The sequence below is a fragment of the Nesoenas mayeri genome (genome assembly GCF_963082525.1).
Source record: "Nesoenas mayeri genome assembly, chromosome: 15".
NCBI classification, from domain to species: domain Eukaryota; kingdom Metazoa; phylum Chordata; class Aves; order Columbiformes; family Columbidae; genus Nesoenas; species Nesoenas mayeri.
In genome coordinates, this window is record NC_137559.1 from 15,450,519 (window position 1) to 15,475,436 (window position 24,918).

The 24,918-nt window shown below is 42.2% G+C and overlaps 1 protein-coding gene across 1 annotated transcript in view; it reads right to left on the reverse strand.

The window, feature by feature from the left end:
- SMG1 (SMG1 nonsense mediated mRNA decay associated PI3K related kinase) overlaps nt 1–24,918 on the reverse strand; it is a 69,848-nt gene that overhangs the window by 34,604 nt on the left and 10,326 nt on the right. The window contains exons 3-22 of the mRNA XM_080353624.1: nt 22,575–22,730; nt 17,671–17,807; nt 15,720–15,778; nt 15,211–15,424; nt 14,398–14,523; nt 14,234–14,306; nt 12,416–12,513; nt 11,335–11,508; nt 9,267–9,491; nt 8,518–8,619; nt 7,280–7,549; nt 6,650–6,780; nt 5,794–5,955; nt 5,479–5,597; nt 4,659–4,746; nt 4,473–4,574; nt 3,911–4,051; nt 3,425–3,624; nt 2,941–3,137; nt 2,102–2,269 (exon numbers count right to left, since the gene is read on the reverse strand). Coding sequence (XP_080209750.1) covers nt 2,102–2,269; nt 2,941–3,137; nt 3,425–3,624; nt 3,911–4,051; nt 4,473–4,574; nt 4,659–4,746; nt 5,479–5,597; nt 5,794–5,955; nt 6,650–6,780; nt 7,280–7,549; nt 8,518–8,619; nt 9,267–9,491; nt 11,335–11,508; nt 12,416–12,513; nt 14,234–14,306; nt 14,398–14,523; nt 15,211–15,424; nt 15,720–15,778; nt 17,671–17,807; nt 22,575–22,730 — 2,942 coding nt within the window. The remainder of the gene's footprint in view (nt 1–2,101; nt 2,270–2,940; nt 3,138–3,424; nt 3,625–3,910; nt 4,052–4,472; nt 4,575–4,658; nt 4,747–5,478; nt 5,598–5,793; nt 5,956–6,649; nt 6,781–7,279; nt 7,550–8,517; nt 8,620–9,266; nt 9,492–11,334; nt 11,509–12,415; nt 12,514–14,233; nt 14,307–14,397; nt 14,524–15,210; nt 15,425–15,719; nt 15,779–17,670; nt 17,808–22,574; nt 22,731–24,918) is intronic.

Consider the following 24,918-nt stretch of genomic DNA (forward strand, 5'->3'; position numbering starts at 1 on the left):
GCTCCACTGTTAATACTATTAATATTCTGCATATCCATCCATCCCAGTGCTTTTGGAGAAGGGAAGAGGATACGCAGGGAATTCACAGCCTGAATGTCAGTTGTTAGCAACGTGACATGATGGTCTATACCTGGAGAACCCATAAAGAAGTGGTAAATAAAATATCTAGCAAATCTCCTTTGTAAAAATGTTTACGCAAAGCAAGTCACATACTGATGAAACTATTCAACCTTTCCAAAAAGGCTTAAACACTTGATCCACTCGCCCTATTCCTGCACTTACCTGCTAGTTCCTCCCAGAAGGACACTCAGGATCCACCTCCCTCCTACACATACCCACAGGTAAGCAAAGACCCTGCACAACCTCGGGAAGGCCTCACACCAATACAAAGTTTTAAAAAGGTTTAAGAAGAACCTTCTGCTCAAAATTGCTCAATTCAAATAGTGAACAAACTATAGCATTCATTTCTCTATGGGACTTGACCACATGCACACAGCACATCCTCATCTCCAACCTCCCGCAAAAGCCCATCAATACAGAAGCAGTTTAAAACATGGCTTTAAATAACACAGAATCGACTGGGTTGGAAAAGACCTCAGAGCTCATCCAGTCCAACCCTTGGTCCAACTCCAGTTCATTCACTAGGTCAGGGCACTAAGTGCCATGGCCAATCTCACTTTAAAAACCTCCAGGGCCGGTGAGTCCAGCACCTCCCTGGGCAGCCATTCCAATGCCTGACCACTCTCTCTGCACTGAATTGCTTTCTAATCGCCAGCCTCAATTTCCCCTGGCAGAGTTGAAGCCCATGGCCCCTTGTCCTATTGCTGATGCCTGGGAGAAGAGCCCAATCCCCACCTGGCTAGAACTGCCCTTCAGGTAGTTCTAGAGAGTGCTGAGCTCAGCTCTAAGCCTCCTCTTCTCCAGACTAAACAAGCCCAGCTCCCTCAGCCTCTCCCCATAGGGCTTGTGTTCAAGTCCCTTCCCCAGTCTTGTTGCTCTTCTCTGGACCCGCTCCAGCACTTCAATCTCTTTCCTGAGCTGAGGGCGCAGAACTGAACACAACACTCCAGGTGTGGCCTCCCCAATGCAGAGCACAGGGGAAGGATCACTGCCCTTGGCCTGCTGACCACGCTGGTTTGGATACAGGACAGGATACCACTGGCCTTCTTGGCCACCTGGGCACACTGGTGGCTCACGTTGAGCTTCCAGTCCATTAGTCCCCCCAGGTCCCTTTCTGCCTGACTGCTCTCCAGCCACTCTGTGCCCAGCCTGGAGCGCTGCAGGGGGGTGTTGTGGCTAAAGTGCAGCACCCAGCACTTGGCCTTGTTGAACTTCAGCCCATTGGAATCGGCCCATTATTCCAGTCCATCCAGATCCCTCTGCAGAGCCCTCCTGCCTTCCAGCAGCTCGACACTCCCTCCCAACTTGGTGTCATCAGCAAATTTGCTGATGATGGTCTCAATCCCCTCATCTAAACCGTCAATCAAGATGTTAAACAGGACTGGACCCAACACTGACCCCTGGGGACACCACCAGTGACTGGCCGCCAGCTGGATGCAGCCCCATTCACCAGCAATCTCCAGGCCTGGCCCTCCAGCCAGTTCTTAACCCAGCAGAGAGTGCGCTTGTCCAAGCCAGGGGCTCCCAGCTTTTGCAGGAGTATATTATGGGAGACAGTGTCAAAGGCCTTGCTGAAGTCTACATAGACCACATCTACAGCTTTCCCTTCATCCACCAGCTGGGTCACCTGATCATAAAAGGAGATCAGGTTGGTCAGACAGGACCTGCCCCTCCTAAACCCATGCTGGCTGGGTCTGACCCCTTGTCCATCCTGAAGGTGCTGTGTGATTGCATTCAGGATGATCTGCTCCATAACCCTGCCAGGCACCGAGGTCAGGCTGACAGGCCTGGAGTTGTCAGGGTCAGCTTCGCAGCCCTTTTTGTGGATTGGGGTAACATTCGCCAATTTCCAATTGTACGGGACCTCCCCACAATCTTTTACAAACCAGTTGGTTTAATAACCACTGATTGACTTAGTTTAATTCCCCTAGAACAGCATGGGAATATTTGTGCAAAAGTCCACATAGTCTGAGAAGAGTACCTGAGAGAGACTATTATTAGTTTTCATTTCGGTGAGCAAATCAAAGCCGTGCCTGACGGTCACCGCGGGCTGGCCAGCCAGCAACCCAACTCGCATGATAGAAAGTCTAATCCGCGTTAGCCAGTCTTGGCACGTCTGACGATTAGTATAAAAGAACGTCCTGATAACCTTTAAAGACAGAAAACATATATTTTACAATACCATTCTTCTGTAGGAATCAGAATAGTTAAAGCACTTAATATTTATAACAAAGTTGTGACAGGTTTCTTTTTTTCAGATGCGTTTTAAATTGAGACATGAAGAAACAGGTAAAACTTCACATTTTGAATTTTATTAAAACAGATGGTCTGAAGTCTTGTGCAGGACGCAACTGGCCAGGCACACTGCCAAGCTGAAAATCTTGACATGAACTGGCTATAAATTATATCTTACCATCACATCAGAGTCCAATAATTAAACTTGGACAGTGAAGAATGTTCTGCAGTGAGGACCACACAGAAGGGTATGTTTTTTATAAATAACAATTATATTCCTCAAGAAGCAACTTAAAGCCTTAGATAACTGTGTTACTTTATAATAGGACTGCTGACAAGCTACTAATAAAAGTGACTGCTACAAATCAGAGGTGCAACAGACTTGATTCGTAGCTCTACACAAGTTACTACTCCAGAAAGAAGTCCTGTTTTCACATGTTCTCCAGGAATAAGCCCAATTCAAAGCCAGAGTCTTGGACTTGGGAGTTCTTCTGAAGTTCCATGGTTAAAACATGAACAACCCAAATCCACAGTTCATTCAACCAGACTGTTCCAACCAACATCAGCGCTGCAGGACAGACAAACCTTGGGTGGAGAGGTGAGGGCATTGGCACATCCTTCGTACGCATTGTACATCAATTTTTCCAAGTTTTCCAGGTACTGCAGAAGGAGAACAAGCCTGAGCTGGTTGTTGCTGTGTCCTTCGTCATTGTCGGCAGTAGTCCACTGGCTAACGTCTTGGTCAGGATTTAATGTATGGGCTGCAAGACTCCTAATAATACCTACACATTTTATCAAAACATGGAAGAAAAGAGTTACCAGACAATATTTTATTTAAATGTGTCAAGGGATAGCAATGCTGCAGTAAAATCTCTGAAAAGTTAATAATCATTATGCAAATATTCTTCGCTATTGCATTTCTTGATGTGTCAGACAAAACTGTGCTAAAAATCTACAATCACTGAAAAATAAAACCATTGTGCTTCTCAAGTTGGACATGAAGTTCTTAGCTGCACAACTTCTTCCCAAAATAAACACACATGAAAATAAATCATGTTGCTCACGTTACCTTCAATGGTTTGAAATGTGTCTTGGGCTCTGCCCAGAGGTGTCCGGAGCTTCGAAAGAACAGTGAACTGAGCTGCTTCCCAGACAGCCCATTGCCAGAGAACAGCATCAGTCTTGAGCAGGTTCCGCGGGATGGCTGATTGATCCCTCTTGTCCAGCCTTTGACAGCTATAGAATAATCTTTCTAACCAGTTATCCTTCCTGGAAGGAAACATCAGCACGTTAACACCAGCTCATGTGGGAACACGTTCATACTCACACACTTCGGGTCCCTATTGTTCTCAAACAAACCTCTCACAGGATTATTTCCAAGTGGTAATCACAGGCAAATAAGCAAACGGGTGAGCATTTGAAGGTATTAATGAAGTCAGAAATGAAGGTAAAGCAATGTAATTTGTAAAGGTAACTACAAATTTTAAACTAAATACAGCTTAAATTGTTTACTATAAATTCAGCATCCACGGATTTCAATTTTAAAAGTTCTTACCCAGTTCGGTGACAGTTTCCATACAAAATAAAACTAATGACATCAGAGAAATCCTGCGGGTGGAATGTATTACTTGGAGCTTTGCTCATATGACTTCTTATAGCCAAAGAAATTTCTTGTATTTCTGTGTGGGTACGGTTACTGCAGGAAGAGGAGGGGGGAGAAAAACAACCCAGGCTATAATCTACTTGAATAAATTTAAAAAATTGCGCAAAAAAAGTTACGCACACACACACATATTTGCAATGACTGGAAACAACTAAGTCCTCTAAGACAAATTGCAGGACATAATATTGCTGAAGCTCTGGATAACACGGACCTTGCCAGGATTCATATTTGCTACAAGAAATGCTGCACTTCATCAAATTTGTTAATGACTTGGTGTACCACCTACTGTTCCTACACCTGCAACAACGTGGAAGAAACAGCAATACACTTGATGTTTTTTGATTTTAAATTAAGACAGTATGACAACATTCAACTGGTGTTATTTTTCAGATAAATGTCATTGAAGAAAGAAACTAAATCATTCTCTGTATTGAAGTTAATCTGGACAATTTACCTTAACACAACGTCTAAAGGAATCGACTTCAGAAGTTTTCCAAAAGTCTGTCTGACACGAGCACCGCTATGCACTAGTTGAACACGACACACGTCAACACACCTGCATCACCAAAACAGCAAAAAAAGTCATAACGTTTCCATTAACAGCATAATTCAAATAACATACGGAATTCTGTGCAAGTACCTTTGTAACAGGTCATCTGGGAGGGAGGAAGACAGGGCATGGAGGCTGCTGCATGCTTGAAGACAAATGTTCACATCTTCCAGAAGGGCTGAATTAAGGAGTTGAAAGAAGAAAAAGTAACTTACGCTTTATTCTGGTTGTGGTAGAACATCTGAAGACATTTTTATAGCATAGCTGGTAGCGGGAGACACAGGCTTTAAGCAATACTTTGGATTTAGTTGGCTGGTTGTACTATAACAAGTAAATGCTTAGTAACAAGAAGTGACTTGTGCTACATGCTACTTATCAGCATGTACTGACAGCTGACAGATTAATCCTTCAGTTGTCTCCATACACTGGCATCACAGAAAATATATCTCAGTAAGAAAAAACTAAGGCAAAGTTAATAACTCCCGGCCTTGGGAAGTTACTGCTCCTACTAGCATTATGTTACTGAAAGCATTTGTTCCCATATTTGTATTTCCAGGTTGTTTTGCAATCCAAACCAGCATATCACATCACAGGAAGGTTCCACTGCTTCTGATAAATGCAATTGTACTTGTAAGATTTGGCACATCACTGACATATTTGGTAGGCCGATTTCACAACCACAAATTATTATTTTAAGAAAGCAATTGTTTGTGTAAGTAATCGTTAAGGATCCATTTGAGAAAAATGATAAGAGGGTGTAAGTTTTTACACAGCACAAACCAGAAGCATCCCTAAAAGTAAATGAAACAACAAGCAGTTAGAACTACCAGTGGCACATGACAAGGTCGCTTATGTACTCAATTATGCCACATAAAAGACAGCTAATCAGTAAAAACATGCAACATCTTACTGTTTGCTAAAAGTCCTTTACAAAACTTATGAAAAGATGGGAGAGAAAATAACGGTGCGTATGTCTCTGATTTTTTCATCAGAACGGCCACTTCCAAAGCCCACGTCATAAGTAGTCGCCTGCAAAAACCAAAAGTATTAGTCACTGTATATATAGTTACAGAAAGACACCTTTCAATAGAACTTAAACTACTTGACCTAACAGATGAGCATTAGACTATAACTCACATTTTTTAAACAGAAGGTTGCATAACATTAAAAATGTCCCTGGCTTTCACAGCATTTTGGTAACTATTGCAAAAAGGTAGCTAGTTACCTGGTATCTTGTATGAGGTTATCCTTCTTAAGCAGTAGTCCCAAAAGGTTTAGTATGATTGAGAAATGTTTCTTTGTTGCTGTGGTTACAGTACTTATAACCGCCCCGTCAAACAGCGAGGGAGAGGAAGAACTGAGGCTGCTGGATATGAAATGGTCATGTCTGAAACGGCAAGGAAAGCCATGGAGTGTAAAACCATCCCACGATTAGGGATAATTCCTCAAACTATAGAAGAGGGGAGAAAAATAACAACAAACCACCCAAAAAACCAAACCAATCCAAAAAAAACCAGCAACAAAAGTCAATAAACACCCAGATAGTTACTACATTATGTTAAAACCCAAATATTTTGATCCTTGGCCTAAAAGATCAAAGCTACAATTTTATATTAATCCATGCAGCCCAGTAACCTGGTTTCAAATGCTTAGCAAAAAAGAAATCAAACCCAAGAAATGTACAGATTAACAGTTAAACTAGTATATTCCCTTCCTTTGACGACATTCTATAGTAATAAGGTTCAAACTGTGTTTAAATCTGTTGTTTACACTTCATTACCTCTCCTAGATCTCACAGCAAACAAATAGTAAATCTTATTTACTTTCAGTGGTTCTCCCTCAGTTATCTCTAGTCAAACACAAGAATTCTAACCTGCCTTTGAATAAAATGCCAAATTTTAAGCTCTCTGGGCTGGGATACAGACTCCCTGCAATTAATGAAAGTAAAAACTGATTTTGGAAGTTTGGGCACCAGCTTGATTATAATAGCCTATTTAAATTCAGCCCTCGAACAATATATTCTATTCACATCAGTCCATCCTCGTGCTCTCAAAATACAGGTGAAGTATTGATCTTCATACCTGGAGCAGTGTGAATAGAGCGTATAGAGCACTGCATACTGGACAGCAGGAAAATGAACTGCGATGTCACCATGAACGACCATCAGGTTTTTACTCAGTAGTGCAAACACAGTCGGCGAAAGGGCCCACATCTGTAAAACAATTGCAACATAAGCAAAGGAACACAAGAAATAAGACCTATTTCCATAACGTTAAGTATTGTGTTTTACTTCTTCTCAAGGGATATTTAATTTTCTGATCTCAATTATAACTATTTGCTTTCTCTTTTTAAAATAGCCTATTAAAAGCAGTTTGTTTTTATTTAGGAAGAGCTGGAACCACCAGAGGACCCATTAAAGGTGTCTTGATTTTCAAGCTGTATTGCTACGACGATCTTAAAATGAATAACACTGACAAGATGCTCTTCCCTAGAAATTGCTGCTCATTATGCACCAACTAGAGATACACTCCACTCGGTCTGGTTCCAAATGTTAATACTGGAATGTTTTCTATAATATAAGTTTTGGAAACAAATGCGATCACTTTAATTACACATACATACATTACAGGTGAAATACATCATGGTATATCCTAAGTTAAAAAGTGTTTTTGCCCTTACTGCACAAACTGTATCTATACAGTTTTACTCACCCCAATTAATGAGTTTTTCGCATTTCCAATAGTGCTTAGGGCACTGAGATCAAATATAACAACGAACTTCGCATTATCCACATTGAATATACGCTTCTTGAAAGAGTCGTGCTGGATTTCAGCGCAAGCCTCGGGCAGATGTAAACTATAGAGCAGACTGTTGAGAGCACAGGTCATTTCCCCCAGGATCAGCCTGTACGCGGTTTCCAGCACAGGAATGTTCTTCAAGCTCAGCACAGCTTGGTACACAGCGTGGGCTGCTGCCACAACCTGCCAGAGACATCATTACAGCGAGAACTCGTTAGTACAACATCATAACACATACTCATCACCAACGGAGAATTTCAAATTATGCTTCTTTAACTATTAATAGCCTAGGCTGATACACAAACCTGTCTTCAGTTTCCTATAATGAAGTACTACATACTTAGAGAATCTATTAATTACTTTCTGGATCATACACATGTCACACATCACAGAATCAAAGAATCAGAGTGTCAGGGGTTGGAAGGGCCCTGGAAAGCTCATCCAGTGCAATCCCCCCATGGAGCAGGAACACCCAGATGAGGTTACACAGGAAGGTGTCCAGGCGGGTTGGAATGTCTGCACAGAAGGAGACTCCACAACCCCCTGGGCAGCCTGGGCCAGGCTCTGCCACTCTCATCCCAAACAAGTTTCTTCTCATCTTTCAGTGGAACCTCCTATGCTCCAGTTTGCACCCATTGCCCCTTGTCCTGTCACTGGTTGTCACCAGAAGAGCCTGGCTCCATCCTCCTGACACTGCCCCTTTCCATATTGATCCCCATGAATGAGTCCCCCCTCAGTGTCCTCTTGTCCAGCTCCAGAGCCCCAGCTCCCTCAGCCTTTCCTCACACGGGAGATGCTCCACTCCCTGCAGCATCTTGGTGGCTGCGCTGGACTCTCTCCAGCAGTTCCCTGTCCTGCTGGAACTCAGGGGCCACAACTGGACACAATATTCCAGGTGTGGTCTCCCCAGGGCAGAGCAGAGGGGCAGGAGAACCCCTCTCTAGTACGATGGCCGATTTACCAATTCGTGATCAAATCTAAATGCCCAAACCAAGAACGAGCTACATCTGCCTTTTTGGAAATTTCACAGATATATTCTTAGATTTAAAAATATATATTTCAGATGAACAAAGCTTTGCAGCTTAATAAATACATTCTAATAAATGCATGAAGGTGGTTGTAGCAGACCTGGAGAAGTCACCTACTCTTACCTCTTTCTCCTTATGATAACGAAGAACAAGTAGTTTAGACTCTGGTATAAATAATTTCTCTACAAACGACGATGGTAGTTTTGTATTTATTTGTTCAACGATCTGGGGATAAAAAGCAATGATAAATACCTTCACCTGGACTGATTTTTATCAGAAGAGATTATGAAATATTAATTAAAATACTTATTTTTCTAGCTTGTATACACTATATTTATAAAGAACAGATTTCCAGCAATGCAAGTATTTTGTGTTTGCTTTCCCGAATTCACATACAGAGAATGAGTTATTTCCAGGCTTTAACAGCCCAGCTGAGAAAGTTGTGTGATAAATTTCGATCGACATGGGTTTAAGACTTTGTGATTTACACATTAAGAGCTGTGTGTTGAATAAATCTGATTTCCCAGGTCATGGTGTAAGTAGATATATAAAACACATGAAGCACTGAGATTCTGGAACTCATCAGGTGGTGGTATCAATTCCAGAGGCCACAGAATGGGGCTGTCCAGTCAACTTAGACAGGGAGAAAACCCAACCAACCCAACAACAACCCCCCACCACCACTCAGGCTAAAACTAAACAGCACAAGCTGGCAGCATAAGCTTTACAGGAAAGAAAAGCATTTAGAAGAGGAATTTCTTGCTTGTGATCAGGAAGAGTTTTAAATATTTACCTAATACACACGCAAAGAAGTCGCTTGGAAAATAATATTTTCTGATGGGAAAACAGTAATAATAAAAATATTTACAAACCAGCGTCAACAGATTCAGGACTGAAATGATGTAATCGGTGCCACAAGTCTGACAGTTCTCCATTTGATCTAATCCATACGTGATGACCATGTCACAGTGAATGGTCATACTGGGGTCCAGGCTGCCCAGTAAAACCCCCACGCACTCGTTGGCGGCGGTGAGCACGGCTTCCGAAAAGAACACCTGGTTTGCTGCAGTCACACATCGCATCACTCTGTACAGAACCTGCCGAAGGAGAAACGTACCTCAGTTCAACTCCGATCCAAACAGACAAGGACTGCAGGCTAGTTCATCATATCCACACTCATTTGATATCCTGTCCCCTCACCTACTCTGCAGTTTAGTAAATTCTGGCAATAGAATATTGTGAATAACAACACACTGGACTTCAGAAGTATAAGGAAAAACAAACCTTCAATTGTATGGTTTCCTACTCAGGTAAAGACCTGCCAAGGCCTAGAAAACCTACATTTTTTATTCCGAATTCTGCTCCGTTCCAATCGACTTCAACAGAGCCCCTCTTGTAAAAGACAGACTAGTTCTCCTGAGCTTTTGTCACAAAAATCCTCTTCAGATTAAGACAAATTCCACAACCGCCTCAGCCTTAACAGGGAAATCATACACTTATTTGGCCGCGAAGTTTTGTTCCTCACAGAACTCTGCAGGAGCATAAATTCCAGTTGTGCAGTTTTTGCAGCCACCGCAAAATTCTGACTGCAGGAATTCTCGTATTTTCACTTGTTTATTTTTAATCATTCACACCTTCTAGAGTTTCTGTTACAAAAGTATAGTAGCTACTTAGCACATTCTGTAATATTTGAATTTACACCATACTATACTACAGAACAAGAGGACTTTGCTAACAGATCTGATAGATATAAATTTCAGTATGGATTAAAAAACCCCTACATTTTATAAAAATCAAACTCAATTTGAATCCAGTTTTTACAGCATCACAGCAATGTGAATAAATGGTAACCTTATGGTTACAAAGACACATAACACAAGTGTAAACCTAGCTGCATGAAGTTAAAATGCCTAAAAAAGTTAAGTTTCCACTATATATGACGCCCATATGCTGCTGTCGCAATCTATACTTGAATACTTAACAAAAATCTTGTAGCATACTTCTTCCAAGAAAATGCACCTGCCCAAAGCTGAGCTTATCACAGAATCCCAGAGTGTCAGGGGTTGGAGGGACCTGGAAAGCTCATCCAGTGCAATCCCCCCATGGAGCAGGAACACCCAGATGAGGTTACACAGGAAGGTGTCCAGGCGGGTTGGAATGTCTGCACAGAAGGAGACTCCACAACCCCCTGGGCAGCCTGGGCCAGGCTCTGACACCCTCACCCCCAACAAGTTTCTTCTCATCTTTCAGTGGAACCTCCTGTGTTCCACTTTGCACCCATTGCCCCTTGTCCTGTCACTGGTTGTCACCAGCAGAGCCTGGCTCCATCCTCCTGACACTCCCTCTTTCCATATTGATCCCCATGAATGAGTCCCCCCTCAGTGTCCTCTTGTCCAGCTCCAGAGCCCCAGCTCCCTCAGCCTTTCCTCACACGGGAGATGCTCCACTCCCTTCAGCATCTTGGTGGCTGCGCTGGACTCTCTCCAGCAGTTCCCTGTCCTGCTGGAACTCAGGGGCCACAACTGGACACAAGATTCCAGGTGTGGTCTCCCCAGGGCAGAGCAGAGGGGCAGGAGAACCTCTCTGACCTACTGACCACCCCCTTCTAACCCACCCCAGGTACCATTGGCCTTCCTGGCCACAAGGGCCTAGTGCTGGCTCATGGTCACCCTGCTGTCCCCAGGACCCCCAGGTCCCTTTCCCCTACACTGCTCTCCAACAGGTCGTTCCCCAGCTGATACTGGAACCTGGGGTTGTTCCTGCCCAGATTCAAGACTCTACGCTTGCCCTTGTTACATTTCATTAAATTTTTCCCTGCCCAACTCTCCAGTCTACAGATATTCATGTCAAATTTACAAAACCTAAATAAACTCAACAGTGAACAGCATCACTTTATGGTAATAAATCAAGTTATCAAAAACCAAAAAAGTGAATTCTCACATCAGTGACATATCCTTCGGTAATGGGTGGACCCCGGATGGGGCTGAAGCGCTCCCCAATGCTCCTCACCACCGTGCTGAACACCCGCAGCAGTGCGGCCAGTTTGGGCAGCGACACGGAGGGAGGAGGAATATCTTCATCCACCGACTCCCCGGACGCCACGTGGCTCAGATCCTACAGCACACGAGTTTGACGTGTCAGTGCACACAGGAACAGTGATGATACAGGCATAAAAGATCAAAATATAGGATTGAAAGTACACTGTTTTCCAGACATATTATAGATACCATCCAAGAACAGATCTATCTCTCCAGTATCTCTAACTTCACATCCATACAAAGATGCAGGCAGACAATGATGAGCAAGTCACCGAGCAGTGATGAGACGCTGCTCGTTAGTTTACCACAGAAACGACGTACTCGCGCTACATCTTGCACATTAAAACAGAGGCTTGTGATGTTCCTGACTGCTTGAACATGATCATCCACAATGCTGCCCCGTTATAACACTTGTCTGCACACTTTTACCCACCGAATTATAAGCATATATATATATGAGCACATATACATATACCATTCCCCCCCGCAAACCCAAAATCTTCCTTTAATGACAACTTCAGATCAACTTTACATCCTGTTAACTAACCAAAGGTTAAAAAGTCAAAACAACGTGTGTTAAATGAGCATGCTTTCCTTTTCTATCAGTTCCTGCCACATTATTTCCTTCACAATATAATCCATTCCTTTATTTAAAAGGAAGACAGCTTGACAATTAATCTATGGAAGCATTAAGGATCCTTTTCCCCACAGGGAATCACCACTAAAAAGCTCTGGAGTTGGACAATTAGAGAAGACACCAAAGAAAGACAGTGAAGTATCTTCACTGCAGCTTTTTAAAAATGAAGGCATTCCTATTTGGCTAATTGCTTTTCTTTTTATTATAACCTGACACTCGCAACAACAAAGGCTGAAAGCTTGGCTATGATTCTGTTTCAGTGGTTCACAAGGATTCATGAAGAATTGTCACTTATTAAGAAATCAACAACAGTTAACTCTGGTTTATACCATAAAGTCTTATTTACCTCAGCATAAGCTTCCATATCTTCTAAAAACTGTCCCAAGAGCGTGGTAGAAAAAGTAAGATCGGCCACCCAAAAGGGCTCCAAGCTCTGCAGCCATCCTGTATAAAAACACCAAGGCAATTAAAATAGGGGAATAAGGTAACAGCAGAAAATTAAATCTCAGTTGCATATTGCTGAGCTATATGTTGCTGAGGTAAGAGAAAGAGAAGGTCATCTGCATGAAAATTTTAACATAAGTTGTTTTTAAAATAAATATAAATTGTATTTCCTTCTTTTGTCCCTATGACAAATTGACTTCAAGGTTCAGTCCTGCCCCACAGCAGCTAAACTTAAAGAACAGAATGTCACAGGAAACATAACACATTTGCTGCAAATGAGTCCAAGGCAACTGCTATAACTATAGGAAGAAGTTCCCAATTTCTTAACCACCAGTACAGTGTCTTTACCACCAAGGCTTTCACAGGAGAAAAACTATTCTTTCACAGAGAATGCATTAAGATCTACAACTCATTAAAAACTGTTAAAAAGTTCCACAAAACACATGATGTTTAAATGTAGCTGGAATAAAGCATCCCATTTTTCTAGCTATCGCGTAAAATGGCAAATGCAGATCTATTTCAAAAATTAGGAACAAAGTCTCTTGTTACATAGCCAGAAACTCATTTTGGTGTTATGTCAACTTGCACATCAGAGGATCAGACCTGTGGAAGTAAATGCACACCATTCTCCTAGACAAGGTGTCCAGCACACAGCTGGGTGAACACACAGTGCGCTGGGTGAGCAATCGGGTGATGGGCCGGGCTCAAAGGGTTCCAGTAAGTGGGGTCATGCCGGGCTGGCGACCAGTCACTAGCGGGTTCCACAGGCACCCATCTCAGGGCCAGCGCTCCTCAATGTCCTTATAAATGACTTGGACTCAGGACTTAAGCTTGCCAATGACATAAAATCGGGGGGAGCTGTCGACACTCTGGAGGGCAGAGAGGCCCTGCAGGGGGATCTGGACAAACCAGAGAACTGGGCAATCACCAACCGCATGAGGTTCAACAAGGGCAAGTGCTGGATTTTGCATCCAGGACACGGCAACCCCAGCTGTACAGACAGACTGGGGGACGAGATGCTGGAGAGCAGCTCCACGGAGAGGGATCTGGGGGTTCTGGTCGATGGCAAGTTGAACATGAGCCACCAGTGTCCCTGGAGCCAAGAGGGACCCGTGTCCTGGAGCATCCAGCACAGCACGGCCAGCTGGGCAGGGGGGGATTGTCCCGCTCTGCTCCGCGCTGGGGCGGCCTCACCTGGAGCATTCACTGTGTGCAGGGCTGGGGACACAGGAGAAAAGGAGATAAAGCTGCTGGAGAGTGACCAGGAGAGGCTATGAAGCTGGTGAAAGTTTGGAGGGGAAGCCGGACAAGGAGCAGCTGAGGTCACTGAGTTTGTTCAGCTGGAGCAGAGTAGACTGAGGGCAGAGCTCATGGGCTGCAGGTTCCTCAGCAGGAGCAGGAGGGGCAGGCTGAGCTCTGCTCTGTGACAGTGACAGAGCCCAGGGAATGGCAGAAGATGTGCCAGGGAGGGGCAGTGGGACATGAGGAAAAGGTTCTTCACCCAGAGGTGCTGGACACTGAACAGGCTCCCCAAGGAGCTGTCACAGCCCCAACCTGACAGTGTTCAACAAGAGACTGGACAACGTGCTCAGACACACGGGGTGACCTGTGGGGTGTCCTGTGCAGGGACAGGGGTTGGACTCCATGAGCCTTGTAGAACCCTCTCAACTCAGGACATTCTATGATTCTACAAGCCAGAGTGATTTTTGGCCAAACTCACCAGACACCTGCTGCGTCAGGGAAGGTTTCTGCGTATGATCTATGTGCCACCCCACCAGGATGTCCACTGTGTCCTGAAAAGCAATTTTGAAAAAAGGTTAATGACCTTTGCTGCATCAATGTTCCTACGTGAGAAAGAAAATAGAGAGGACAAAGCAAGCTTACCCTAAAATTGGTGCTGAAAATGTGGGGGTAGCAGCGGGACACCAAAAGGATGCACTTGACACATTTGCACAGTAACTCTGGCGTATCCACGTTTTCCAGAATGGACTGCAGGCTGGTCATCACAAGCTACAGAGTAAAGCAAAGCCGCTAGACATTTCACTTCATTGTAAAAACACGTGGAAAAGTTCCAATATTAGCCACACAGATTTATTCAGTGTTGAACACTTTAGCAAGCTACTTTAATTCAAACAATACTCTTTCTGCAGGAAGGAAAAATGTAAAAAGCATCATCTATACTGCACGAAAATAATAATTGCAAGCGGACATTTGCTTGAGATATGGCAGACCCAGGTTCAAGGCTTGGCGATACTGTTTCCTTTAATTCTTAGCAACAGAACAACTAGTTACTCAAAGAGATCCTAAAGCTTGAACTAGGGGACCAGATTTGTCTGCATGCATCCTACTCCCTCTGAGATCTAATTACAATTCAAATTAGAAATGGTAAATAGGAGACTGCACAAAGCAATCACCAGGTTGGATTTTGTGTGCTATTCCACTTGATTTCTTTTTCGGTTTCAATAAGATCCTTCATCTCAGATCTGCAATATATACTGAGAAGTCGCATCAAAATATATATCCCCCTACAAAGGGTTGACATTCCCTTCTAACACCAAACAATCCCATTCAATCAGAGTGTAATTATATTTATGATGTCAACATAGCATTACTTATTGTTCATCCCAGTTTAAAAAGTTGATTCAAGCACCACACTGGAAAAACCATCAATATTCCTGTTTTAACTTGTAGTCTTACCTGCATTAAAGATGAAAAGGCTTTCTTTTCTCCTACAGTCTCTAGTGCTTTGTAGGTTGCATACAAATAAAGAAGTTTAACTTCATCTTTTGTGGATGAGCTGAACTTGCTAAAAATCCATTTAAAGATCTTCTCAGCCTCGTAGCTCAGAGAAGCACAGAGAAGGCCGAGGCAGCAAGCTCCTTCCTGTCTCAGCTCCTGAAGCAATTTGCTACTGCATTTTGGGGGAGGAAAACAAAAGAAATGTGGAATCTCCAGACACGACAAAACAGAAGAAACCGTGAATAAATAGAAACATTTTCTGAAGCAGAAAAATATATGCACAAATGAAGCTGCTTCTTTCCTACTTAATGGTAGCAATGATGAAATTCATAATCTGAAAAATTCTATGAAATATTATTTCTATGGAATAAATCGGCTCAAATAAAAGCCTGCAGTAAATAGGCTACTTGGAACACACTACTCGGGGAAGAAAATTCTTAACATGCAGCTGAGTTTTTCCAGCTTACCTTTCATTGAGTACATCGTGAATGGCAGTCAGGATATTATCCAGTTGTTTCACCAGTACCTGTGAGATACAGACAGGGCATAAGCAAAATAATTGCACAATAACTTCTGCAAACTAGCTCCTGTTTACACCCACACTAAAAGCGCCACTGCCAGTTCTGTTTGCTAATAGAATGTGACTATGCTTCCCATGACCACTGCAGGCTACGATCAACTACACTAAGTAATACCGCAATATTATCCTGCATGTTATAATTCATATTTATTTACAGTAGCTACAAAAATACACTGGTAGCCCGCTATCAATGTTTGTTCTAAGCTTAGTTCTTGGTGAAAACATTATATCACAAACTAAGACTCACCATACAGCTCATCAGTAGCATCAACAACCTAGTCTCCTAAACTAATAATCAATTATATCAGCAGAATATTTAATTGATCAGATAATACAATGTGAAGTATTAAAATTTCTCCATAGGTAATCCTGACTTTCAGCACCATTTGGGGAGATGAAACATTATTGATGAACCAATGCTCCTGAGGAAACAGCACCAGAAATAGATGTTTTCCTAACATGCACTGAAAAAACCCCACATTAAGTCAGTTGAGCTGCCAAATACACCAATCGCAACTATCTAAGATATCAGAATTCTGTTAAACTACACTTAATAGTGTCAAGAACTGCAGTGGCTACTTGAGGTTAAACACTGTCCATTATATCGTTTTGGGCTGGACAGCACAGGTATCACTGGACACCTCGTCTTGTTCTCATTAGCAAGCAGGAGAAGTTTAAAGAAACTCAGTGACAAACGTTTAACATTCTGACCACTAACAAGTACAAAATTTGCCACCGAGTCAGACATGAGAATGGCAATTCCAATATGTTCTAGGATACCAATAAATCTAAATAAAATGCAGTCACAAAATGGGGAAAAATGCATTGAGAATAATTAATGAAAAACTCAAGCATGGAATAAGTATTGAATGCATTTAGTCCCCAAACCTTTGCTTTAACAAAGACTTTGTTTCAGAGGAAAGCTCAGTATTAGCTAGGCCTGCACATGGCCTGCTTAAACCTAGGTGCAGAGAATAGACAAGTCTGAATATTTAAGTGCCACATCTTTTGTTAAAGAGCACAATTACCACCGTTTAATTAATGTATAACGAGAGAATGAACCAACTGCTTGTAAGTGGGGATAGACACATAACCCACAACTGCAATAGCCCTGTGGTGGGGAATTAAACCAGCACTTGCAGCTTCTTCAATACTTGAGAACTCTGCGGCTCTCCAAAGCAGCAGGGAGATGCATCAGGCAAAATACTGTTAATACATCGCTTCAAAATAAGTAAGATTAAAAAACATTCACCCACAGTGAAATATTTACACCTCCCAAATCATTAAAAAAAAACAATTGAGGATATTAGAGCTCAACAACTCATTAAAAAACCCAAAGACGTAATGAAACGAAGACTGACTTTATTCTCTGCCCATGAAAGGGAATCCACACACAAAGGTGTTTACCTCGAAAGCTGAGTAACTCCAAGATGAGCTATTCACGAGACTATGTCTGCATATTTTTAATTGAAAATACACAAAGTTCTTGAACAACACATTGCAATTCATTTTCCTCTCTGTCCTTGCTGGAGGATACAAAGGATATTGCTAAGACCAGTCCAAAAAACCCAACCACCTGCCATATTTATTCCTAACAGGTCATTCAACCCGTACTTTGCTTTCTGGCAATATGTCATAAGTAATCAAGCAATAAAAAATTTCCTCAATGTCAGAAAAAGAACAGCCAATCCAGGAAAACACTTTCTGTTGTTGTGGAAGGCAATTCCTTGTATACAAGATATTCTTTGCAGACACGTCCCAATGCTCAGGCTTTTAAAAAGACAGTTTTATATGAAGAGACGTACTTCAGGTGCTATGGAAAAGCAAAACTTACTAACCAGTTTGTTTTCTGGTTGCTGAATGAATTCTTTCAATTGCTTTACAGTAGCCAGTCTTCGGTCTCTGTCGTCTTCCCGAGTAATCCTCCGAAGAAGATTTGACAGTCGAGACTCGTCAGAATAAGACAACGATCGCTCTGAAAAAGAAAAGACAATTCTTTTCAGAATGCACCGTGCGGAGGTGCAGTGACTATTGATGTAAGCGGACCATAACACAGGAGAACTAGCATCTTCCTAAGAAAACATTTCATTTAAGTTAGCTAATAGCACTCCTGATACCAGTGAAGGTGGCAACTCAGTTTATCTGGTTTAGGTAGAGATTACAATGAATTAATATTAATAATTCATTTTCCTCATTTGCGAAAAGGAAACAAAGTTTCTTGTTAAAAAGTTTAACATTAGATGTTTCGTGGTGACTAAAATTAGAGGATTTGTGGAACATGAGGTTTTCTTAGTCACCGTGGCTCTTACAAGAACACCCAAGACAAGACATGAGTGCAAACTGGAATGCAGGAGGTTCCACTTAAAGATGAGAAGAAACTTGTTGGGGGTGAGGGTGTCAGAGCCTGGCCCAGGCTGCCCAGGGGGGTTGTGGAGTCTCCTTCTGTGCAGACATTCCAACCCGCCTGGACACCTTCCTGTGTAACCTCATCTGGGTGTTCCTGCTCCATGGGGGGATTGCACTGGATGGGCTTTCCAGGTCCCTTCCCATCCCTGACATTCTGGGGTTCTGTGAACTCCAGACAGCTTTTTTTCTCCGCTTTTCCACATCAGTCACCCGAGGGGAGCAGCCAGAAAGGCAACCTGGATATAATGTGAAGGTTATAATGGAAAAACCCTGAGAGCAGATGCCATCTGCCAACCTGGGAACCTGGAGCATCCTGGAAGGGCAGCTGAGTACCGCACAACCTGAGACATCCCAAGATACCCTCAATAAAACAGCATCACCTCTTGGATATTACAAGTGAAAACCAGTAAAAGCTACTGTTGGATCCAGGTGGTGTGTTCTGCAGCCCCACATGTCTATAACAGTATCAAAATAACTCATTTTCTATCCAAAATGGAGCTTCTCTGACAGCTTCCCCTGCAAAGACTCCAGGACACAGAGCAGCTCTAGCAAGAGACTTGGTCATCAACCAGTCCCGCTCCTGGGAGAAGTTTGGTGAGTGCTGTACCAGTAAAACCTCAAATAATATATACAGATGTACGTATAACTAATTAAAGTATATACTTGCTTTACTAGCGGTAAATTGTAATAAATTTAAGAAACAAACCCCTTTGTGTTGTTGTGTATCACACAATCCTGTGAACCACCCCCAGGCCAGTAACTCTCACAGGTCAGGGCATCATCTACAGGAGAGCAGCTCTTCTGCATTATAATCATGACAAATATTCTCAACTTTATTTTCACGTCTTCATTTTTTGAATTTTAAGAGAGGCTTGGATAATCTGTTTCTTGCCAGGCATCAGTTTAAGCAATTAATTTTGAAGACACCTGACATTCTGAAGGATTAGGCAGGCTTAGCAAACATTAAAATAGCAATAAGAGTCTGAAGGATCCAACCTATGTTTTGTTCCTAGCTAGAACATGTTGAGATGTTATCTGACAGGAATGAAGAGCACTTTTTAAGTGTTGCTGATTTTACAGAACACTAAGGCACACATATCCACTTAGGAAGAATTAAGGTGGTGCTGGGGGATGGTGCCAGAGTGGTCATCACAGTCCCTGCTAGACTATCATTTCCACCTGACGATCTCCTTGTGCTGCAGCCCAAGGCTTCTCAATACATAGTCAAACTTCCGAAAGATGGACCTAGTGAAGTTACCCACCCAAAAAATCTGATCCGCCCTGGTGGAAGGAAGAAAAGGCCTATCAGGAATGATGCAGCCTGCCCGGGGCGCACCGCGGCTGCTGCTTTAAAAGGTCACCAGATCAGGGAAAAAAACTCAACATTATTTGAAAGTTCAAATGGAGTAAGTTCGGAAACAAAACATATGCAAACAAGAACGAAAGTTCTTGTAAAGCTTGGTTAGAATGGAAATTAACACAGACTGCGGTACACAAAATAAAAAGTGTAACTGCTCTTCATGAAGAATTTCATGTGAAAACTCTTCTGCTAGGAAAGTACCGTGTTCTCCCTTACTGGAAGTATCTCAAAAGCTTAAGCTGAGTTGAATCTATACATTGTTATATATGAAGTCTCTCAAAACAGCAATTTGAATCTGTCCTTGAACCTGGACTAAACACCCGGCCCAGCACAGCCCCCCAGCCCTCCCGGTCCGCACTGGGGACCAGCCCAGGCACAGCACGGCACAGCACCAGATGCTGCTCTTGAAGGGCAAACCAGGGCCAGTGATTTGGAAAACGCTGAAAATTACTTCTGCTAAATAACTTTTTGTTAAGTAATTCTAGATCTTTGTAAATTCCCTAAAAAAGTCCCCCCATCCCTAAAAATATTGGTGGATTCATCAGTGTTAGACGAGAAGTCAACAGTATGTATAAGCCTTGCGTTAATTAAATCCACAACTTGCAGCTTTTTAGTGTTGTCTTCTCCGCATTTATCTTTTTGCTTGTAATCTCTCAATGGAAAACTCATTTTTTAATATGGTTGTGCTGTTCTACACACAAAAACCATCCTAAAACGAGAACCGTATAACTAAAACCACCACCACCAAGGTTACTGGTATGAAACACACCTTTAACTGTTGCTAGAACAAGATGTACTGTTCAAAACTCTACTAAAAGCAGCTTTGTTTTTATTCAGTTAATATCTGATGAATATCTAATTCCCTTAGAGAGTGTTAGCTGTCTGTTGAACCGTAATCATAACCTACAAGTAAATCTTTTCAAAAAAGAGTGCGACTGAAGGTATAATAATCAAAGCACTAGTTAACGAACACCTCTATGACTTCCACTTTGTGAAAAATCAGCAAGGGCTCACCCACAGAAAATAACTATTTTAAAAATTGCTTAATGCACACACTAACAAACATGAGAATAATTAAAAAAATAAGATCTTGTCGCAACATAATCCCACTGTATTTTGAAGAAGACAACAAAAATCAAAATGACTTGCTGAAACCTCTAACAATTGCAAAGACAGCCCAGTTACAAAGGAGGAACTCTCGGGATCCGGCGTGTAGAGGACAGACCACATACAGAACGTACGAGTCACAGGCGATGAATCCAGTCATGCGAAATTCTAGTTCCTAACATTTCAAAATTAACAAGGTGTTCACATACCCAGGAGAACAGTCTGAATTTTCTGTCAGTACCAACAGTAAATTCATACACAAGTCCACTACCAGATGCACTATTTACAGAGATCTCTGTTAAACAATTCTCTATTTCCTCTACACAGACAAAATTTAAGATACTGAAAGGAACGAATAATTTTTATATCAAGACACCAGAATGGGAATATAAAGTCTGAGTTTAACCCATTCCAAAGAATGGGATTTTGCACCAGTCCTGTCACTGCTTGCCCCTCAGTTCTTTCACCCATAACACACTGAACACTGACTTCACCTTTTGTCTCCTCTGAAACAGGGATCCCTGAGTAGAAACACAGTGTCCTCACATGTTTATAGCAGTCCTGGCATAAAGCAGACACGGTTTTTGTCAGTGTCTCAACTACCACTTACACTAAATGATGCAATAAATGACAGTGCTTAGTCATAACAAAGATTTATTTTCTTTCAAAAGTCCTTGGAACAACCTCTTTTTTTAAAAAAAAATTAAGATTTAAACGCAAATAGTGGGCAAGTGAAGCTTGCTTCTCAAAAACATGTGCCCAGCATTCTTGCACCCTCTTTTGCAACTCTAGATTTCCTCTCGCTGCATGTCCCAAGACCTTGCCCCCATTCTTAGAATCATAAAATCATAGAATCATTTGGGTTGGAGGAGATCCTCAGGATCATCAAACCCAACCATAACCCACCCCTGGCACTGCCCCATGTCCTGAGAACCTCATGTCCGTCTGTCCAACCCTCCAGGGATGGTGACTCCAGCACTGCCCTGGGCAGCCTGTTCCAATGCCCCACAGCCCTTTGGGGAAGAAATTGTTCCCCACATCCAACCTCAACCTGCCCTGGCACAACTTGAGGCCATTTCCTCTGCTCCTGGCGCTTGTTCCTGGGGAGTAGAGCCCGACCCCCCTGGCTCCAAGCTCCTTTCAGGCAGTTCAGAGATCAGAAGGTCTCCTCTCAGCTCCTGTTCTCCAGCTGAACCCCCCAGGTCCCTCAGCCGCTCCCATCACACTTGTGCTCCAGCCCCTCACCAGCTCTGTTCCCTTCTCTCCACTTGCTCCAGCACCTCAAGGCCTTTCCTGTAGCGAGGGACACAAAACCGCCCCCAGGATTTGCAGTTTGGCCTCCCCAGTGCCCAGCACAGGGATGGTCACTGCCCCGGGCCTGCTGGCCACACTAATGCTGACACTAACCAGCTGGCATGACAGAATCACTAGCTGACCTGCAGGCCAGGGAGAACTGATAACAGTTTTGCTCACTATCACATGTTTTCCCACACCAGGGACTCTTCACTGACGACTTTTTACTCAGGCAATAATTTTCAACAAATCTAAGAGCAAAATTCTCCTTCTTGGAGCCCTTGATCTTTTTGCCAAGTTTGGCTCTAGCCTGAATAAAGGTTCAAAAGATACTTAAAGGAACTGGAAAGATTGATAGCATAAGTCAAGAGATCTGCCTGAAGTGTAGAAGTCTCAGTTCAGGCAACTGTAAAGATTAATACAAGATTATAGTTTCCATCAACATCATCTCATCGTGTATCACAAATAATAAAATCTACATAGATTGCCTGATTGTAGTGAATTTCTTTCCATATTCTAAACATGAGAGGTTGCCAAAAGAGATCCTCATTTCCTTAACATCTGTGGTATCCTTACCCTGTGATTTCCTCATGTCTTTTGTGGCTAAAGCACGATTCCCATGCGGAACACTGGTAAAATCAGGGTTGGTCACATTGTTAACTCTCAGCTCTTGCCCCAACGACTTCCGACCATAAGTATTTTCCCCAGATCCTCCATTGACACTGTAGCCACCTGTGGAAAAAAACATGAGATTAAAACAGGTTGTCAGACCATATATTTAGTAGGGTCATATGTTATGAGCTATTCAATTCATATGCAAATTAGCAGCCCTATCCTCTACCCCCTTCTTTAGCTTCCTTTTTCACTCTCACATGCAGAAGTGTTTTGTTGTGCCCTGTAAGTCTCCAGGTCACATTTTCAGAACCTCGTGTTTTTGTATCATATGAAGGAAACTCTATTGCAATAAAGTTTAACATCACTTTTGTTGCATTTGGGGTTTTCTTACTATTACTTTTGACCCTGTATTTTACAAAGCCCTTCGTGTCCAACTGCTAATACACATGGCTTGAGGCATTTGTTTACTTGCTCCTTAATTATACACATCAACTTTCCACTGTTTTTGTTATAAATCCACCACACAGGCTCAGTAAAACTGCCAAAAAAATTAGAAGAAAGCTTGTAAAAAGCCACAATTTATACGTACAGATTGAACAACTCTCCTTAAATGTACAACAGTCGGTACTTTCATACACTGACACTAATTAACTAAACTCAATCCTACCTTCTCCCACTTGAGATACACACGGTACATCTTTGGTAACAATATAAAGCGGAAATAAAAGCGTCATTTTGAGTAATCCAATTATTTTTACTCCTAGACTCACAAGACTTTACACACTCAAATGCTGAAACCAAAGCTCTTGCCACAGGGAAGTGACACCGTCCCCTGGGCAGGTGACAAGAATCAGCTCATCAAGTTAAACCCAGAACAACACAAGATATGCAAGAGGTATTTCAGAACAGATGTTTCCATGATTCCACTGGCACGCGTGTATAAAGGGAAGCCAAAGGACAGGTGGGTCCCCGTGAAACCTACCAACCCATCAGGACTACGGGATGGGTTAAAAAATCAGTTCAAACATGAAGTGGAATCTGGACCTCAGAAGATGTGAAGAATGACATTGTGAAGGCAAAGCTTTCAGTAAAAAAGCAGCTGTGAACTACTAATAGAACTTCATGTATTTCTACACACACAGGACTACCCTACCAGAAAATCCTGTGCAACGTCTCGGCTGTAATTCGTTACAATTACAGTAAAGATGTGTATTTTTGGATTTGCAACACTAAACTCCATTTTTAAATGTGAACTAGTATGTCTGCCACCTTAATGCTATTTTGTCCTAACAAACCAACACTGCGTATGAAGGAAGTTACTTCTAACAGCAATAATTACATTTATGACTAAACAAGTGTATCACTAAAATTCAAAGCAACAAAGAAATTAATTAAAGTGATTATGTCAGATAATCATGCATACAGCCCACAAGCATTGACTATCAAAACCAGACATAATATCATATACTGCTGGTGTTCTTAAAGTTATTTCATACTTTATCATAGAAAAAACACCAGCTTTTTTGTCTATAAAGGCATGTAGTATTTCTTACAGCATATTTGACATTACCTTAAATGAATTAAATATAACCCTATATTCTCCCTCTTTGCACATAGATGGTACATCTTTGGTAACAATATGAAACGAATTGTCATTTAGAGTAATTAAAAAACAGCAGGGCAATCAGGTTTTTTGGCAATAAGCCTGTAAATACGACATTATAACTCTTCAGTTATCCACCGGTCTGAAAAGTTTTTGAAAATCCTAATACATACGAATTCTATTCACTTCTCTTTATATGTTAAATCTGAGACCAAATAAGAACATGATCAGGTATGTTACTGTCATTAATTTTAGCATAAACACTCAGATACCAAGTGCAGTATCTTTTTTGCAGTAAAGACTCTGAGCACATGAGACAGCTGCAAATCCAAAGGGAAGAGAATGTTGCAAGAACAGACGATATCTCCTCTATAAGTAAAAACCAAGGAGCCTTTTAGTCCATTTTAAAAACTCAAATCTGCAAACTGTTTTATAAAGACGACAGAGGGGAGAGATCTAATTGCAGCCTTCCACTGGTTAATGTGAAGGGTTATTTAAAAAGAAGCAAACAGTCAGCTAGACTGATCTTACAGATGTAGAGCAAAAGGACAGGAGTCAACAGCCATCAGTTGCTACAATGGAAATTCAAACTGAATTTGAGAAAGCAACTATTTCCTGGGCACTGAGCGGGCTGCAGAACCTCCCATCCACAGAGGGTTTCAAACCTCAACAGCTTCCAGAAATTATCTTCATTATCAATAC